Here is a 20,614-nt window from a genome sequence, read left to right as displayed (position 1 = left end):
GTCTGGTCAGAGGAGAACTGGCCCCCGACTGAGCCTTTTTTCCCTGAGTTTTTTCTCCATTCTGTCACCGATGGAGTTTTGGTTCCTTGCCGCTGTCGCCTCTGGCTTGCTTAGTTGGGGACATTTCATTTCCAGCTATATCATTGACTTGATTGCAAATTATTGCAAAGATACTATTTAAACTGAACTGAGCTGGATGATGACATCACTGAATTGAATGATGAACTGTCTTTAACTGAAAAAATGAGTGTTTACTATTGTCATTTTGCATTATTGACACACTATTTTCCTAATTAATGCTGTTCAATTGCTTTGACACAATCTGTATTGTTAAAAGCGCTATATAAATAAAGGTGACTTGACTTGACTTGACTTGACTTACTACCTTTTTGGGCCGTGAAAGTGTCAGTTGTGTTGCTGTCTATGCAGGGTCAGAAAGCTCTCATATCTCAACCGTAAAGCCATGTTGGCCAATCAGAAGCCTGAAAAAGTCTCCAGTAGGACGGAGATAACAGCGCAGGCTCTGACGTCACAAGCCAAAAATTTTTTGAAAATCTTCACCCTGGCAGGCGTTTTCAAAAATGTTCAGTTTCAGTGACCTGGTGCTGCATTTGCGTGTGGATGAACGGCCAAAATGCGTAGAGCATCTATGTTATACACTCTGGAGCAAAACGCAGTTTAGAGCATATTAGAGATGGGAAGATTCCCAGATTTGCTCGGTGCATCGGCATATAAAGTTAACGATTGTAGTTGCCAGGCTACAAGTTGGCATTTATATTGAGATGCATCGTTTTAACATATTTGCATTGGTAAAACCCGATTTATTTATATATAATTACTAGTGGATGCGCTATACTTTTATGGTTTCGAAAGTGACCAGTAATCTGTGACCATATTTTATATGTAGATTGATTTCTCCTCTCTAAACTGTTTCTCAAGTGCGTTCTCTCATCACCACTGCTGCTGCGTGATTGTGACGCATCACAACACTACGGAGACCCGAGGAAAAGTGGGGATTAAAGTCCAAAACCTGACCTGAAATAACCTAACAAATCAATCAGGGCTAAAGCGGTTCCATAAATGACAAATTATGTTCACACAATCTTTCTAATTGTGCACGTTTATTCTTAAGCGGCCCTTAATTTCGATCATGGATCAAATCGATCCACCATCGCAAACAGCAAATATGTGCTGTTTAATGCATTTGAGACGTGTTTTCCTCAGTGCATAACTGACATGTTACAGGTATATTCTTCATCTGTAAATGTCAGAAAGTCACGCAAACATATCCATTTTGCTGTCAGGAGTGGGCGAGGCTGACACGAGTGAACAAGCGCTGCTGCGCGCGTGCGCACTAAATAGACTGAGCGCAATCAAATAGGAGCGCAATAATTCTAGTAAAATATACATTTTGCTAAAATATTTGTTGTTGGACATTAAATGTGTCTTTTGTAGAATGTTCTGCAAACTATGAAAGGTACAGCTGACAATGAGTCAAACTAACTGAAATAAGCCTGGCCTATTTGGTAAACTTGTTTTATGAAACGGGCCTCGAGGCATTAAAAGTGATCATATTTTCTCCATTGCATCGTATTGCATCGAATCGCTTTGTGTTGAATCGAATCGAAATCGGATCGCATTGCATCGTAACAGGGGTGAATCGTATCGCATTGCATCAGTAGCTGCTTCATATGTATTTTTTATGTATTGTATCGTTGGCTATGCATCGAGATGCGTATCGTATCGGCCTGAGTCATGAGATGCACATCCCTAGAGCATATGTAATCGCTCTGAGGACACGGCGATAGTAACATACATGAAACAAGTTAAATTAAATAAGCATTCTGGTGGATGCAATTCAACAGGGGTTCGCCATATACATCGGCGATTATCCCGGTGTTTCACGTTCGTTATATCTAAGGTCGATGTTTTCATTGTGAATTCATTGTGTGGTTGATTTCAGCTATGCCGCTGGGACTGATGAAGTGGAGAAAGTACAGCAGTTATCAAATGACTAAATTATTATATTTGCTCAGGTGGGTGCTGGGGTCTTATCTATCGGATTGCAACGTATATCACTTTGTTATTACACATAGTGCGCGTCTAATTAGAGTTAAGCCAGTCGACGTGGTAGCCCAGGCTCACATAGTCATAGCCCACTATTGTTAAGCCGGTCGGCGTGGTAGCCCAGGCTCACATAGTCATAGCCCACTATTGTTAAGCCAGTCGGCGTAGTAGCCAAGGCTCATATAGTCATAGGCCACTAGTGTTAAGCCGGTCGGCGTGGTAGCCCAGGCACACATAGATAGTAATACATGCGATTCACGTGGCTCTTCAAAGCAGCAACAGTACAAATGTCTTGGCGATAGATCTGCTTGTTGGGGGGTGTTTTGTTCTTGTTTTGGCTTGTATTGTCCCTTCTATGTCTCCTGCTTTGTGGGGGGTTATTTCATGTATGTTATATTTGCAGCAGCAATATTTCTTACATGCTCACAGCAGCATGTTGTGGACGTATTGGCAGTAGCAAGTCTTGGTACTCGGTAGCAGATCTATTCCGCCAAGACCAAATACATTAACATTGTCATGTACATTACCATGAAAATCCCTCCGAGAGTTGTCATGACAGAAATAAGTTTAACATGCCACTAGCATCATAAGTGTATATGTGTGTGTGTGTTTGCAGGCAATAAAAGGCTCTACTGCAACTTTTATGCACAGATATAAACACAGACATACACACTGCTAAAGTTACCATAGAGGGGGATGTAGGAGAGGGAAGACCCTCACTGGAGTCCTCTCTGATTATATCCTGATGGAGGGAGGCAGTATGGATGAAAGAGGAAGAACCAGAGTTACAGAACAAACACCTTTAGAATGGACAGGGGAGAGGACTGACATAGAGATTGGCATGAATTATGGGGGGTTTCCTGTCACTTCTATGAATTCTAGAAACTCCATCAGGTCTTTAAACGGAAATGTTATTGAAAACAAGTGTTTCCAGGCTCTTTTAGAAGTTAAAAGTTCAATCTACAAAGTAGAAAGACTCTAACCAGGCAGAAATCATATATTGTCATAACCATAAGATATTAAAATATGAGACTGTATAGTGGCTGAGAGATTATTACTCATTTGCCATGCAAAAATGTTATCCAATCATAAAGGTTTACATGTACATACACAGAATTAAACAGCTACCATACCTTTAAGACTAAAACTAAGTGAGGAGGAAATGAAAAAAGGTTGAAAACTAAAAGCGTTTATATACATTTTCATTTTAAGAAACTTCAATGAAAATGCTACAGAACTACAAAACTGCTCTGTGAGTTTAGCGTGCAACGTTATAGCATACAAGCCACAGGCTGTTTGTCACAAGGAGCTTAAAACAAAGCATGAAAAAAGAGAGATACATTTAGCATCATGAGACAAAGACATTATTGTGGCCATACAGACTAGGCACTAAAATGCATGTCTGGCTACAGTGACTTTGAGGCGTTTAGTTATGTACTTACTAGTCCCAGACTGTGATCCTTATGGAGTTTAGTAGCAGGGCGTGAGGGGGCATGATGGGGGCTGCCAGGGTAATGTCGGGGCAGGTGATAAACATGATGAGGGAAGTAAGGCTATAGAGGTGGAGAGAACAGACAAATACTCAGGAATCTGATGAATGAGGGTCAAGTGAGGGTCAGTGCCACATCAGGCATTCAATGAGAGGTCAAACACACATTACAGCCTAAAAACAGATTTATTAGGGCTGGGTTATATATGTATACATTGAATATTAATACTATTATTAGTGGCAGTGGTACAATTATTATTATTATTAATAATAATAATCATACTACTACTACAACTACTTCTACTACTAACAACTAATAATACAATTATTATTATTATTATTATTATTAAGCTATGATATAAAATATGCTAGAATATGATTCTATATATAATATTTATATTTATACTAATATATAAATATTGATATTATTTATAGCAGTAGTAAGATTATAATCATTCATTTTATTTCTGCTACTGACTAATAATAATAATAATAATTTATTAATACTACATTCATATTATTAGTAACATGACATTTTATAATTTTGTATTATTATTATTATTATTAGCACAACAAAAACAACAATATAAAATTACTCAGTATCATGATTTATTTGAGAATTTTAAAAATTGTTTAATAATGTGCCAGAGGGCCAGTTTTGTTCCTGAACCTATTTTACTATATACTTATAAGTATGTTTCAGTAACTCCATAGACAAGTAACACAGTAACTTAACACAGTAAGCAATGTCTCTGCCTGATGTCTCACCCGGTTGTAGAAGGGATGTTGGGGTCCCGTAAGCCCACTAAAGTAGCTGCTGTGGGGTTGAGCGGCCGGCAGCACTCCAGCAGGGGGGAAAGAGCCAGGGAAAGAGCCTGTGGGAGAGCAGGCCAAAGAGTGCTGCCCAAATGTGGAGTGCGGCCGTACCGAAGCATCTTGCAGGGGCAGTGTGGGATAGCTGACTCCTCCAAGGTGCATCTGTTCTCGTGCATCTCGTACATCTGAAGGGAGGAGGGAAAAAACACAGAGAGAGAGAGAGAGAGAGAGAGAGTAGGAGAAAGTTAGATCCGAATCTTGGCCAGCACTTTAAAGGCATTCAAATCCTCCCACTCACAGTCGACTTCAGCCAAATGAAGCATTTATAGTATGTTACATGTGAGAAAAGAAAGGCCTCTGTGGTTTGATTTCCTTAGAAAAACACAGATTTTTCCCAGCAGAAGCAGCCAATCGCAAACGCACCTGGAATAAATAAACGTGGCTCCCAATGAAATCCGCATTCGCTTTAGCGTCAAAGTCTCAAGGGCTGAAACATACGTCAGAATTTGTTTGGTTGGAAATAATATTTCTGAGTCACCCAGGCAGACCAAATAAGACTGGCTGGGTGACTCAAAAAAGAAGCAGCTCATCGGGATTCAGTGATGTTTCATTTCCTGAGGTGAACACAATGGAGACCTTACTCATCTCTCTCGGTTCACAAAGAAACCTTTATTACACAGTCCATTGTCACATTGCACCAAGCAACGTCTGCTGTCTCAAAGCACGGCGCAGCTGACCATTAACAAGTGATGAGATAATATCATCTCTTATATTTGCAATGATTTAGAGAAATCCACAGCAATATATTTAGCACTGTGTGTGCGCATTTACTTATCTGTAATTAGGGACACAAATAGCTAAATCTAAGAAAAGCCAGGAGACATCCTCAAAATATAAAAATGAATCTTCAGTATATTAAATTAATTAATATATACACACACTATAAAAAGAATCAAGCTATACATTCCTGTAAATGTAACATTTTGTCAAATAGTGCTGACTGTCACCGGAAAAAGTTCTAGTTAGTGTTTATGTAGCTGAGTTTTGGTAAGTTAGTAGGAATTCTAGCTTTATATTAAAACAATGTCCTTCATTTATAGCTAGACAAACATGTTTGTGTGGGTCTGTACCTGCGATGATCTCCCTTAGTTTGGGATCCAGGTTGACGGTACAAGGCAGAAACATCTCCACATCACGAGCGGTGAGAACAGGGGTGTGCGATGAGAGAAACACCTCGAAACTACGAATATCACCATCGATCTCCAACAGAGGCTCCACATCTTTAGTGGTGGGGATGTTTTTAGAAATCCTGCAATGAGATCGTGACAATTAACACACAGAAACAGCAAATGTATACCAGTTTCAGAAAATCAACAGCTTTTGAGGCTATTTACAATATTTTAAATGTGGGGGAATAAAATGTAAATAATTGTACCATTAACTCTCTGGTGCTGTTCAGACATTTTTTATTTAATTAATTAATTTATTAATTTATTTATAAATGGTCCTGAAAAAACAATCAGACTTGTGTTGTTCGCGGTCAAAAAATACTATAGTGGAAATGAATAGGAAGTGAAGTTCATCTAGTGGAAATGTTTGGTATTGAGCTCAAACAAAATCATACTGAAAGCAAATTTTTTGAGATATCAACTTCAAAATTGCAACACAACTTATTTTGGTTTTATTTATGGCTTTTATTAGCAATATATATATATATAATTATAACTCCCTCATAAAGGCAAAAAGCACCTGACAATCAGTGCCAGGTTATAAACATTGGTGGTTCATAAAAAAGGACATTTTTGACATTGATGCCGATTAATCAATTGATAGACTGATTGATGGTCAGATTGCTTTAGTGCGTATTAAATTAGTATAAATTATCATCAATAACATGTACATCTACTATAAACTGTGGTAAACTGGCTTACTAGTCACAAGCTCACACTCTTAGCCCAATTTTGTGAGCGTATGTGGTTACCGCAGTTATTTCTGCAGCAAGATGTCAGGCGATTTCAGATAAATGCCTTCCCATTGCATTTTATCTTATTGAGCGTGGGAATTCATATCAAATAAATCTGAAGATTTGTTTCTGCTGAATGCAGACATTTGCGGAACCCATATTTCTTCCTCTATCTTCTTATCTGCCCCCAGCCCACGCCTCTGTCTCTCTGCTATAAAGCCTGCTGAATCTTCTTATTGGTCGGCACAATAAGTCCTTTTTTCCATACTGATTGAGCCGGATTCCACCGTGAAAAGGGTGAGCTCAGTGCTTGGCCCCATCCCATATGACCGGTTTAAGTAATCCGATTTTAGCTGTTTAAACTGGGCAGGAGAGAGCTGACACAATGACACTCAGATGACCTGTTGCTAAACTGAGGCAGTGTAAACAAACACAGACATCTAATGTGAGACGATACACACCTGGAGGGAGCATCTGAAATGCCGAGTTTATCAAATGATATGGCACAGCTATTTACACTGCATCCAAACCAGATACAACAAAGCAACTCCATATTTTGTTGGTTGTTTGGTTTCTATCTCTGCATTTACAGCCCAAAACTGAGAGCTCACTGGACCAAAACTCCACTCCTCATGTATAATAAACATCAAGCACGGATGATCCAGGTGAGATTGATTGTGGAAGTTGAGAAAAATTACATATCAGTGTTAATATTGTTAAATCCATTACTAACTAAGGATTATTTATACACTATTATAGTATTTATTAATATAGCTTTTATTTTTATATAATTAGTTTTCATTTTACATAAGTAACTTACATAAGTAGCTTTTGTCTATTTAGTTTTCTTATTTAAAAATGATGTATAATATCTTTATCTATATAGCTTTAACTCATTTTTATTTTAGTTTTAGCTTTAGTAATTTTAGCATGTAAACTTAAACTTTCTTTATTTCAGTTAGTTGCCAATCTAATTTTCTTTGTGTTTTTTTATCTATTTATATATTACTTTCATGTTATTTCAGTTATTGAAAACAATTTTAATAGTTAGTTTTTTTTAGTTAACAGGAACACTAGAAAACAGAAAACTAAATGAGATTTAAACTACTTTTTTATGACTCCAAAATGAACTGAAATAAAATTAAAATGGCCACAGATTGTTTAAGATTTCAATTAAGTACACAAAGAAAGAAAGAAAGAAAGAAAGAAAGAAAGAAAGAAAGAAAGAAAGAAAAAGAAAGGAAGATGACAAGAAAAACTAAAATCAACCAACTAAAGGCCACTGCACACCAAGTCCGAAAATTTTGCCATTTAAAAATAAATACGAGCTCACATTGTGCCAATCACGTTTACACACTGCCTCCGAAACTTTCGTCCGTTATAAAAAAAAAATTCGGATCAGGTTCGATTTTCTGCGTTTTCGCATCCGTAGCAAGCATTTTGCTAGGAAAAGATAACGAATATGAAAAAAAATTTCAGACTCAGTGTGCAAGGACCTTGATGGCCAGATTTACTATTAGCTTACGCCAGCGCAAACCCTCATTTGGCGTTAAAAAAACTACTGTCAGGATTTACTAAAGACATGCAGTGGGAAATTAATGCTGAAAAGGCGTCATATCCTTACTGAATATTTGTAGGAGTTTCCCTTTTGATCTGTAAATATATGGGAGGAGAGTATTTAAATGAATCACACAATGTGAATTCAGAATTTTCCCCTCCCATTGGCACTTTTATGGAATTACGCTCTAACGCTAATTTTAACGCTAAAAATTAACTAATACATTAAGACACATAAATGACAAATCCATCCAATTTCACAAGAAAAATCATAGAAATAATGTCCTTGATACTTCTACATACATTATGAAAATGATGACACATGACACAAGGCTCCGCCTACAAGTAGTGACATCATCTAATTTTGCCGATGGGGGCAGTGATATTATTTAGATTTTTTCTGGGGTTTACTTTATAATTATTTTTAAATTTACCAGCAATTTCTGAGTGAATTTTTTTTACAAAACAACAAGTAACAAACTTGTACAAAAGTAGAAAGACTGAAATGGTATTTTCTTGTAAAACACTCCAATAATCTTTCAAAATCATTTTTTCAATATTATCAAGATTGCAAAATAAGATTTTGCTGTATTACACGGCATTTTTGCGGTCTGTTTGTTTCTGGTTACACAGTGTTACGGTCATTATGACCTGGACGGCATGCTAAAATATCATTTTCCAAAAGGTTTAAGTTTAGCAGAGCGTTTAAGTTAATTGCTTTGGTCCCATCATCCTCGGATGGCTGTATAAATAGCGATGGTCATCAAATGACTCACAATTTCAGACGTGAAGTGTGTGTGTTGGAGGGCGAGCAAGTGGCTGGGTGTGAGAGCAGATGTTGAAGTCATTGGACAAAGGCCCACACTGTGCTACAGCAGGCCTGTGTGTCAGCGGGTCAGAGTTGGATACTGTGAACAGTCAGCTGACCTTCCGCATGATGGACATTAGGTAGAGGTCTCACACTTAGGGTGGAGCTCAAGGACGTGACCAACAGAAAGATGGCAAACACAAGCTTGCTTGTCTGCTCCACACACACACACACACACACATGCAGAAGTATCACTTTAAGACGGGCTGAACAAGAGACGTGTGCTGGTGAGAGAGGTTTGGTTCATTTCCCACGCACTGGATTAAGCAGAACTGGGCAGACTGTGTCTCTTCCGAAATCCAGCTGGGCTTGTTTATTTGTATGTGTGTGTGAGCATGCTCACAGACAAACAGGAGCCAGTGACAAGAGTCTCTCTAGAGAACCAGCTTCCTCTGTCACAAGACACACACACACACACACACACTTTCCATGGTCTGTGCTTTAAAGGAACCTGCTTTGGAGAAGGAAGAACATTTAAGAAGGATTCAAAAATATTAAAAGATTCTTTGTAGCTTTTTTGTTTGTGTATTTGACAAATAGTTTAAAGTTTAACAACTTGATTCAAATTAGCATTTTACATAATACTTCTAAATCTTTAAAAATAGCAGCACATGACAGCATTGTAACATATCAAGAGCGAAAATGTTAAGCTTACGTCTTTATGAAACTCAATATTTGGCCATTTTCAAAGCCGTAATGACTACACAAATTGCACCCCAGTTTTAGTCCATAGTAGCAACTTTATATTGGACGTCCATAATGAAGGGTTTGTAATCATGTTAATCTAAATAGAGATGTTTGTCATTGACTTGTTTATGGAACACAAAAAAAAACACAAACATACATTCAATAGTGTGCAGGGAGCAGTCGATGAGAAAACTGCTGTATTTAATCTGGCGTGTAGTGCGACAGCGCAAACACCCCGACACAGGCCTCATCCAAACACAACACCCAGACTAAAACATTCGAGGCGTCCATAAACACACCAGAATGACCATGTCATTCCAATGACTGGCTAAAACAAGACTAACCAGATACATCTGCAGGCCTTCAGGGGAATTTTCACTCTTAGCCAGACCAGGTCATATCCATACACAACACAAATCAATGTGCTGGGTCCCTGCATCTTCATTTCAGCCTTTTGTCTTAGTCAGACTGTTTTTTTCCCTGGTCATGCTATGATGGGAAGAACAGAGGAGGATGAGATCAGGAAATGACACAAGCTGGACTCAAACTTTCATCACCCATATGAGCACCACAGCTTTATGTGTCAGAGGTTGTGTGTTAACGGCTAGAGCAAGTCATTTCATTTCAAAATATCCAAAATACAATATCAACCAATTTTTTAAAAATAATTTAATACAATTGATCAAAAGTGACAGTAAAGACATTTATAATGTTATAAAAGATTTCTATTTCAAATAGATGCTGTTCTTATGAACATTCTATTCACACAACTGTTTCCAGCACTGATAGTAAGAAATGTTGACTTGAAAAAGACTGAAAAGACTGAAGAGTAATGGCTGCTGAAAAATTCTATTATTTTATTAATATCAAAATAGAATATTAAATATAGAAAAAAAGTAGAAAACAGTTCTTTTAAATTGAAATATTTCATAATGTTAGTTTTTACTGCATTTTTATCAAATAAATATAAGACCTATATAAGACTTATAAAATAAAATAAAAATAAAATATCCCTAACCTTTGAAGAGTAGTGTGTGAAAAAGAGATACTTCAGTGGATACAAAGTCTCAGTCAGACTTCAGTCAGAGGCATCAATTTCCAGAATTAGCTCTTACAAACAATGTAAAAACATAAGAGTGAGAGACATATGGTTTTCTCATGATCTGTGTAGATACTTGTTATACAGTTATCCTTATTTAACATCTTCTTTTATTGGTCATTCTGATGTGCAATTCAAACAGCAGTCATTCTGCGCATTGTTTAAATTGCCAAAAGTGTAGATGCATGTTTTTAATCGAACAGCAAAGATATGGTTATGGATACAACATGAGCAGATACAGCTACATTTTATGAGACACAGTAGGCAGCAGACAAGCTAATTCCCCCCCAAACCCACTATCGCTAGTATTTGCATTCAACTATTCATATATAAACACAAACATCATGCCACGGCCAAGAGAAGGCTAATCTTTTCCCAGCTGTACACATCTTCTGTTACAGCATGCTAAGAATACTATTTATAATCAATTGAAGCTGATGTAATTCTTCCACCAGAAAAAGACAGCTTTTGAAGCTGGTGGGAGAAGAAGTTGGCTTCGACATCAAGTGATTTGTTTAGCAATTACTTTTGACATTCTTGCCTTTGCTATGAGAGAAAATTGCTATCATTCATCTGTCATGGAAGCACTGGGAGTGAGGGAAATTAAGCTCCGCTGTTTAAGATACTTGCCGTTTTAAAGAGTGCACACAAAGATAAAAGCACCGAAGGCATCTCAAACAATACTGCTATTGATCGGGGCCGTGTTGTGTCGTTTGGGCTAGCGGAGTGGATGCCTTAAATGTTGGCCACTTGAGAGGTCTCTCATTGGGTTTATCCAAATGTTAATCGATCCCAAAACTGGCTTAGCTCTTTTTTTCTTCCTCCTCTTCTTCAAATACTCCCACACACAGCAGCTGACAGGAAAGAGTATAATTCTCCCACTATTTTCCCCTGAATGTGCCACTTGACTTTGCTTACAGCCACCCTTTTGTGGACAGTTTGAGGACGCTCAATTAGGCTCAAACACGCCGATGCCACCCTGCCCTCCATAAGACGCATAATGCCAACATACATTTATTTTCTGAGCTCCATAAAGAGAATCAATGTGCCAACCATGAAAAGAACAACAGTCGCCATCACCAGTCATGAAGTTTTGTATGATAGCTGGATGGTGAGGTGCTAGAAGAGGCAGGACTGACTTTGGTAGATGTTCACTCCAAGCGGTTTCATTCAGGTCCCAATTAATTCAACATCTTTGTCACAAATCACAAATACATGAAGACTGAGATGAACTAAGAAGTGCAAGAACCCAGAGAAACCTCCAAACTGGCAGCCAAACTCTGAGAAATGAGTAAACCCAACTGTAAACAAAAGCATCTTGCCCAGAAGCGTAAAAAAACTCTAATGAACTTTCATGGGATTTTTTTCCCCATTGATGAAACTGGAGTGCTACCCCAGAGAAGCAGTGGAACACAATTATACTGGAAAACAATAGATATTTATAGATAAGTCTAATGATGTTGGTTACTGGCAGGTAAAGCTTTGAGAGGAACTTTGGCCAAAATAGATTGACTAGACAGACTAACCTGACCAAAGTGATGGTATGTTTAAAAATAGAAACCAAAGAGACGTCTAACATCTAGAACAGGTCCGTATGATTAATCATAATCTGATCAAAGAGTAAACACATCTTATACCTTTCAGCATTGATGGTGCCTTTCCAGATGTGTAAGCTGCTTGTTTAAAAAAATTACATGTTTTAGTAATGAAAATTATCTACATAAAAAAATCTTAAGTTTAAACTTGATTTTTACCCCTATTTTAAGTTATTGTACTCTGCCTTTGTATTGTCTGAAAAAAAGTTTGAAGTCACGTCAAGGAAAAAGGCAGCAACTTCCACATGATCAATATTTGGTTGCTGATCACCATTTACAAAATCATTAGTGATCATGGGCTCTAGTGATTTAATAGGCTATAACTTATAGTAATATTAATTGTTTCTCTGACCGTAACAAACAGACAAAAAAGTTTTTTTCAATTTATTTGCAAAGTTCACTAACATAAAAGAATGCAAGACAGAGCCTAATTGCTTTTACATTGAACTGAATGAAAACAGCTTAACCTAAAAGGACGACTTGTGGATTAATGTGAACGTCAGCAAGTAGGAATAATGCTCAGAATGCTTGTGGATTAAACATCTCCGATGACGTTTATTGCCATGGATTTTATCGGGTTAGAAGAAAAGGTAGAATATGGATTTGATTGCGAACTGTTACTACTGATTTTATGTGTGATAGGTACATGCTACGCAGCCACGGCATTCGAGTCCACACATGTGCAACCAGAAGTGGGCAGCCCCAGACTGACAAGCTGGCACTGAGCGAATAGCCTGCATTATAAAAAGAAAAACTTTAAAGATTATTTACGATTACATATTGAGGGTTTCAAAACAGTCAAAGAGCGGTAACTGGTGTTGTACGGTGTTCTACCTTGGTTTCTCATGAACTTTTGAAAGTGACTGTTAAGACCACCCATTATTTTTCTCGAAAAAACAATGAAATTGACTCAAGATACTTATCCACATAATAAAGGAGGTCTTGAATGTCCCAAAAATATCAGGACAACCAGGACAGATTTAATTGCACTAACAAGCCGGGTTATCGGAGTTTCAGCTGCTTTAGAAAGTTCAAAGTACAAAAAGCAGCAAGGAACCATTCAGTCTCAACTGATTAAGATCATGCGGTCTTTAGTATTTGTAAGTAGGCCATCATCTTTCTGCAAAACCCTTTATAGTGCTTCTACCTCAGTTAGAGTTGCATCACACATGAATTTCTGTCTTAGCCTCAACAGTGACAGGTTATTGAGTACATCCTTTCGGTTTCACACTAACGGTTCTCTCCTTAGATTTGCTAACACAACACCTTAGGGTTCCGGGTGACAATTTCAGTTCCCTGAAAACTGAGTGATTAATGGATAAATAATTAGCCTTGACACATGTGAGCCAGCATGATGGCCTTTCTTTTATTCAGAGTAACGGCCATGAAAGTGGACCTCGTGGCACAAACCCACAATGCATCGCAGAAACGTTTCAAAGAGTGACTTTAAATCCCTCTGTGCAGCCCACAACCTCTTCCCCAGTTTCAAACTCATCTCATCCATCTGGAGGTCACTTTGTGCACCCAATAAATGCACTCCCTATCTTAGATTGGGCTTCTCTCCTTTGGGGAATAGATGGGGCTTTCAACAGCCTAATCATTTATAGGGCCTCTGGGCAAATAATGGCTGCACTTTTTAAATTACTAAGTTTACCTCTTCCACCAAAGTATTCTTGAAGGATCAGGTTCACGGACAATAGCTTCCCTCCAAAGGCAGAGGAGAAAACACATCGAGATGCTAGAGACAAGACCAGGACGTGACAAAAATACAAATCCACAGAAAAGTGAGAAATCCCTACTCAAAGGCAAAGAGGTTCAAAAGAGCAGAATAAAGGAAGCCGTGTGCTTTTCAGAAGAATTATTTAAAGGCTTATTAGGATTTTCGCATAAAGGAAATCACATAAATGTGCTTCAGAAGGCGCTTTTATCTCCTGACGTAATTGCGACTGAAATTACAATAATTGTACCAATTAAAGTAATCCTGAATGAACAGTATGTCATCTTTATGTTTCAGTACTTGGGAGAAGAGTCTGTCTAATTAGCTTCAATAGCCTCGCATGCATTCATTTCGAGTGTCATTAGTTAGAAAGTTTTGCTAAAAATCGCTTTAAATCCTGGATTTGAAGCCCAGCACTGAGAGCCGATTGTTCCCTCAATGAATAAGCTGAGCATTGTGACAGGAAGCATTGTGAGCGGGACGAGCCTTTCAAAAAAAGCGGAAGGGCTTCCGTGTTCTTTTTCTTTCACCGGTGAATGTCACACCGAGTTGGCATGCCAAGAAGACGCCGAGAGGTGCGGGAGGTGTGGACGAAAGGTGAAGAGGCGTGTCCTCCTTCCTGCGCGTTCACATTGAACCCCTCCAGCGATTGGTCATTTTGGGAGCACGCCACGCCAACTCTCCTGGTGGGTTAATTAACAAAGGCCGCTCTCGGAGTAGGGGATGCGGGGACATATGTTAGCGGGCCAGAGCCGGCTGATAAGGGGAGAGCGGGCTGGGCATGGTACCCGACCCACTCAGGTTCTGTCATACCATCCTGGCACAAGTGGGACACCAGATGTCAGAGCAGAACCGGCTCGGCGGGCCACACCTCATAACAAGCACAAAACCGGAGCAAAGTGCCATAAATAAACTCCCGGTGGACCTGACACTGCTCAAAAAGTCCACTACAGATCATGGCCATCAGCCACCACAACATCTCTCTCGCTCACTCGCTTTCCATTCAGACTTCCGCCTGTTTGCTTTTTATGGTAAAATGGCCTAAATGTGTCTCACTATAACTAAGACATTCTCGGTCTGAAATAATGGTCGTAAAGACCAAAAACAACCGTGACTCATGGTTTTTCAGAAGGGAGACCATTAAGTCCAGACTGGTCTAAAAAAAACCTTTACACTGAAACAGAGAATGACTTGAGTCGAATTTGGGCGGAGAGGGAATTGGTTGAGCATTTTTCTTTCAATTTGTCTAGGTATGTTGGGCTTTTGGTGAGTGGACTAAGAGTAATTTGCAGTTTAATTCAAAATGCAGAGGCACAAACACTGGTGACCTGGTGGTTATAAGCCAGCTTGTCTAAATGTTAATCATAAAACAAGCTGATGTTATTAACCGATTATTCACATTCTGGTGCAGATTAATGGGCCGGATCACCGAGGAACTGGAGAGTTGTTTCCATATTACAGAGTTGTTACATACTACAGTTCAAAAGCACACTGTTTTTTTTAAATAGGTATCATCAAGAGTCATGAGTCATGACATTTTCATGATATTGGCATTGACTACTGAAAAGTTAGTATTATGACAACCATAGTCTCAAATAAATCGCATTACTAAGACTAAGATTACTAAAATTGCAATAGATTTATTACTATAACTAAGAGTTCCTCTCACAAAAATTCCCCCAAATATGACATTTTGTTTCACTGGAAGATGTAAAGGTACAGAGCAATGCTTTCATTTTCTCTCACCTGAAAAATGCAAATGCGTATATAATATTACACAATTTGACAGTTTTAATGTTTTCGCATTTGTTTTTTTATACGTTTTTTTTCTTGTCCAATATCTAAAGCACTTTGAGTTACTTTAAATCTATACAAGGTGCAATATATATAAACTGCACAAAACTACTACTAAATTGTTCATTTAACCTGTTAGTCTTAAAGAAGCCCTGCATATTTTTTTAGGTTTAGGGTCATTGTCCACCAGGCACAGTTTTTTAGCGGGCGTTTACACAAGACATATTTGCATATTCATACATATGTCTTGGGACAAACTTTAGAAATTGTAACAATTTTTATAAAAAAAAAAAAAAGGATTAAAATGCATTGCTCATCATGTAAGATTCTGCATAAAGACATGATATGACAAAGCAATCAACAATTATACTTTAATAATAAAAAAAATTATACTTTAAAGGGGCCATGAGTTGATCTCTTGATATATAAGAGGTCATTGTACTATAAAAAAAATATCCTGTAAGTTTCATAACTCAAAACTTCCTTGTTAGTCCAAAAACAGCTCTTACTGAAACCAAGCTGCCAAAATTAGTCATTTCATACTGGATTATTTATGTTTTTAACCAAAATGACATATTTTTTCAGTATAACTCACAGCAGCATCCATCTATTATTTTAATATCCAAAACTGTTACCCAATCATAGCAGTTGGCATCCTTAAACAGGATCGAAAAAGCCTATTAATAATAAATCATGATGTTTTTAATGTAAAAATCTTAATAACATTATAAGTAGACCTCAGAAAACATTACAAAATTAAAAGGAAAATGCCGTTCATGACCCCTTTAATATTTTTAACAGAGCTTTAAAGGAAATCAAAAGAATTTTCAGATGCATCTTCTCTGAGAGGGTTTTCCTGTGCTAACAAACTTGTTAGTACACTAAACATTCTTAAAGAAGGAAGGAAAAATATAGATAACTAGTCAAACTTGATAATCAACTAGCTTACTAGTCGTCTATCGTGACCAATTCTTAGTTACAACGACACACAAATAGTTTTTGGTGTGTCTCGCATTGTGGTGTGGGTTTTAAGGGTTATGTTGTGCAAACTGTATGAACGAAATCAACAAACACACACACCAGAAAACACACAAAGGCACTGTGAGAGTTCAGCCTCATAATGACCTACCATGGAGCAATGTTACAAAGAGGGGATTTCGCCACTTCTCTCTTCTAGGAATGTGTGTGTGTGTGTGTGTGTTGAGAGAAAGGCAGAAGGATGTAGAAAACCAAGCTAAACCGGGCATCACACCCACACACACTCTCATACACACACAGTATGTCCATTTCCTGAGCAAATTATATCAGTCCATTGGTCTTCACACACTATCACAAGAGCGAGAACACAAGCCTAGGCCTTGTGACTTGATTGAAAATGACAGCTGACCTATGAAACTCACTCGTCTGCCACTACGGAGCTTCCTGATTGGCTCTTACATCAGTGTGGACCACATACTGACCCGTTCAGATCGCTCTGGTCAAGAGACTAACAGGCCTAAAACCATCATATACTATAGATTTATGGCTAATCATTGAGAAATGACTGCTAAAATGGACTATGCCGGCCGCTGTGACTCACCCTCATTTCTATAAAAAGCGAGCAAATGCATGGCCACGTGACCTCAAGAGTGCAACCGAAGGAAGAAAAAAAGCACCAGTAGATTTGACAGTTTCTTATCTGAGCAACATCTGTGACAGATAACAGAACAACATGACAGGCCTCTATTTTAACATCCACAGCGAACGATTCACTGCCGCCCACCTGCACCGAAATGCAGCGCTGGTGTGGACACAAGGAAATGAAGGGTATTTCGGGGTATGAAAGAGGAGAAAAACGGGTGAGACGAAGCGCTAAAGGGCATCATGGGGGCTGGGAAAGAAAGAGCGATGGGTAGAGAGAGCAGATGCTGACACTGAGATGCTCTGACACTTCTACAGCCCCAGGAGTCACAGCATGTTAGTGCAGTGTGACAGAGCAACCTTTAAAGGCCAAACACTGAGCATCAGCAAACCTAACGGCCTCAACATCTCCCCTTACAGCAGCTACACACACTCGTCAAACCCTCTAGAGAGGATGCAGCAGATGTAACTGTGATGATGTGTTGCATGTTTGACGACAACAAGTAAATAAGACAATTATTAAAGAGTGACAGTCTGTTAGTCAGGCAGCGACTGAGCAGCATTCTTTTTGTTTTGCTGTTCATATATGAAAATCCTGCTGTAAGCGGATGAAAGGAAAGATCAAAGCTTGAAATACTTCATGGTACATCGTACCCAATGAGACATCCTGATTTATAGGAATTGTGCTGTGGACCAAAATTGAAATTGAAGGAACAGAGATTTCCTACTGCCACCTGCAGGATGCAGGCATTATTACATTGAAAGCACAACAAACTAGAACAAAATACATTTTCGTGCCATATGCATCAACAGAAAAAAAGTCACAAGGACTAAAATAATATTAACAATAATAATAATTTTGGAATTAAAGAACTAAACAAAATGAATCATGGAATTAATAAAGAAACCAAACTAAAATAAATAGAACTAAATAAATAACAATAAAATGAATAACAGTAAAATAAGAAATAATAAAAATAATAATAGATAAATAACTAAACATAAAATAAATAAATAATAGAAAATAAGATCTTAATAAATAAGATAGAAAAAAACAGATAAATAACAAAAACTAAAAGGAGTAAATGAAATAACTAAATACAGAAGTATATAAATAAATAAACAATATTAATAAATAATAATAAAATTACTAAAGGTAAAATAAGAAATAATAAAATGAATAATACATAAAATAAAATAAATAAGAGAAATAACTAACTGAAATATTAGAAATTAAGATCCAAATAAATACACTAAACAAGAAAATGAACAAAAAACATAGGTAAATAACAAAAGACTAAATAAAGTAGTAATAGAAATAACTAAATAATAGAATTAAGTAAATAAATTAATACATAAATACTAATAAAATGAATAACAGTAAAATAATAAATAATAAAATTAATAATAAATAAATAACTAAATAAAAATATAGATATAGATAAATAACAAAAAAACTAAATAAAGAAATAATAGAAATAACTAGATAAGGTAATTAAGTAAATAAATAAATACAAGTAATAAATAAATACATTTTCATTCAAATTCACAGTTATAATATTTGTATGTTATGATGTTTATTAACGTTTGATGTGAGGTACAGAGGACGTTTAAGCTGACCTCTCATAGATGGTCCTCAGTGTGACCTGGTCTAAGACTCCATCAGTTTCCTCCAGGAAGAGAATGATCCAGGATGTGCGGTACGGCCACTCCTCCGTCAGGTTGATCCAGGATGCTAGTCGGTCCCAGTTAAAAATGATCTGATTGGCTCTAAGTAGGCGACCTAACAAAAGACACTTCATTACTGGTATATATTTGTAAACTCACTGCTCATGTCTTTAACACGCCACAATCAATAACGAATGTATGGAAGTATAATTGGGTCACACTGACCTGTGACTGACACGATGTTGAGCAGTCTCCTCATCGTCTGAGGGCTGATGTCACTGAACCAGTCTTCGGTGACCAGCAGCCTGGTCAGGTCAAAGGACATCTGGCGCGTGACGGAGCGCTGCATCTGTCTCCTGCGGTACGTGTCCTACACACCAATATACAGACAACTCAATGACAGGAGGCCTGAAGCATCTGTGTGATAACTGTAGGCCTCTTCTGCATGTTTTGACTTAGTATACTGTCATGTACCTGTCAACTACAGGTACATTGTGTTTCCACAAGATCTAATCATTCTCTTCACAGTTCGGTCTCTCTCTTTCGCTAACAGACACACACATACATATACTCTTAAGATGCTACCTTCCAATCATTTTGCAGTATAAATCATAAATGCCAAACAGTGGCCGCAGAAAGTATTTCGACATTTAAGCTACATATGCAAATTACATAACAAATACAGCTGTAGAGAAAAGTATGTGATTTATAGATGTTTTACATACTTTCTTTCAGCAATTGTGACAAAAGGGAATCTGCAAACAAATGATAAACTTACGGCAAACATTTCCTGAAATTACTTTTAACCTTCTGGTCCCAACATAATTTTTTGTGGATATATGAAGCATTAAATTTGACTACAACAGCAATAATTTAACCAACGAAAATGAAAACGTATGCATTATTAAAACCATGAATATAAAATATATTATACAAAAATATAATAATAGAGCTAAAATATAATCAAAATAAGATGTATGAAATAATGATAATGAATATGAGAATGCAAATGTATTAAAGTATTATATATTATAATAAATATAAAAAATATAACAAAAATATTTTAGTTTAATAGAAATAAAATAGGGATGCACCGATACTGGTATCGGTATCGGGCCGATACTGGTCTCCTGTACTCGTACTCGTTAAAATGCCCCGATACCAAACGCTGATACCACACAGCATGTGATAAGCGCCATATTCAAACAAAGAAACACCGACAACAGAACAACAGACAGCAGAAAGGAGTTAAGGATGTCTACTACGAAGTATATGTATGCAATGAATATAATGTTAAACATTCAGTATTAATGCCTGTATAGCTGATGTGCGCGAGCTGATAAACAAAGCACGCTGAGTGGATTGAGCGCGCGGTGGCGCAGATGTGCGAGCTTGTCGAGTGAATGTACCTTTCTCCTAGACATCACTGGAAAGTTTGTAGTTCGGTCGGATATGTCAAAAACAAGTAAGTAAAACAATCCACAATTTACTTAACGGTAGGTAAACTGTGATAATGTGAGAAATGTTGAAGGTGTTTGAATAAATTTAGATTTGTCTGTATCTATTTGATAAATGAAATTAACCAACTAACATTATACATACCCTTTTGGTTTCTGTACCCAATATTTAAAAAATGTACAAATGCAATAAAAATATTGGTATCGGTACTTGGTA

General features: G+C 37.4%; 1 protein-coding gene across 8 annotated transcripts in view; it reads right to left on the bottom strand.

The window, feature by feature from the left end:
* The window catches only part of kidins220a (kinase D-interacting substrate 220a), a 58,510-nt gene that overhangs the window by 13,812 nt on the left and 24,084 nt on the right, over positions 1 to 20,614 (bottom strand). For 5 of the 8 annotated variants that reach the window (XM_016248874.1, XM_016248876.1, XM_016248877.1 and 2 more), the window contains 6 exons: positions 19,166 to 19,310; positions 18,893 to 19,055; positions 5,503 to 5,681; positions 4,325 to 4,557; positions 3,510 to 3,620; positions 2,753 to 2,809 (listed from right to left, as the gene is read on the bottom strand). In XM_016248874.1, coding sequence (XP_016104360.1) covers positions 2,753 to 2,809; positions 3,510 to 3,620; positions 4,325 to 4,557; positions 5,503 to 5,681; positions 18,893 to 19,055; positions 19,166 to 19,310 — 888 coding nt within the window. The remainder of the gene's footprint in view (positions 1 to 2,752; positions 2,810 to 3,509; positions 3,621 to 4,324; positions 4,558 to 5,502; positions 5,682 to 18,892; positions 19,056 to 19,165; positions 19,311 to 20,614) is intronic. The other 3 variants (XM_016248875.1, XM_016248878.1, XM_016248879.1) reach the window with 2 other exon arrangements.

This window comes from Sinocyclocheilus grahami, unplaced genomic scaffold (genome assembly GCF_001515645.1).
Source record: "Sinocyclocheilus grahami isolate Dianchi unplaced genomic scaffold, SAMN03320097.WGS_v1.1 scaffold896.1, whole genome shotgun sequence".
In the NCBI taxonomy this organism is placed as follows: domain Eukaryota; kingdom Metazoa; phylum Chordata; class Actinopteri; order Cypriniformes; family Cyprinidae; genus Sinocyclocheilus; species Sinocyclocheilus grahami.
This window is presented reverse-complemented; position numbering and strand designations above follow the sequence as displayed.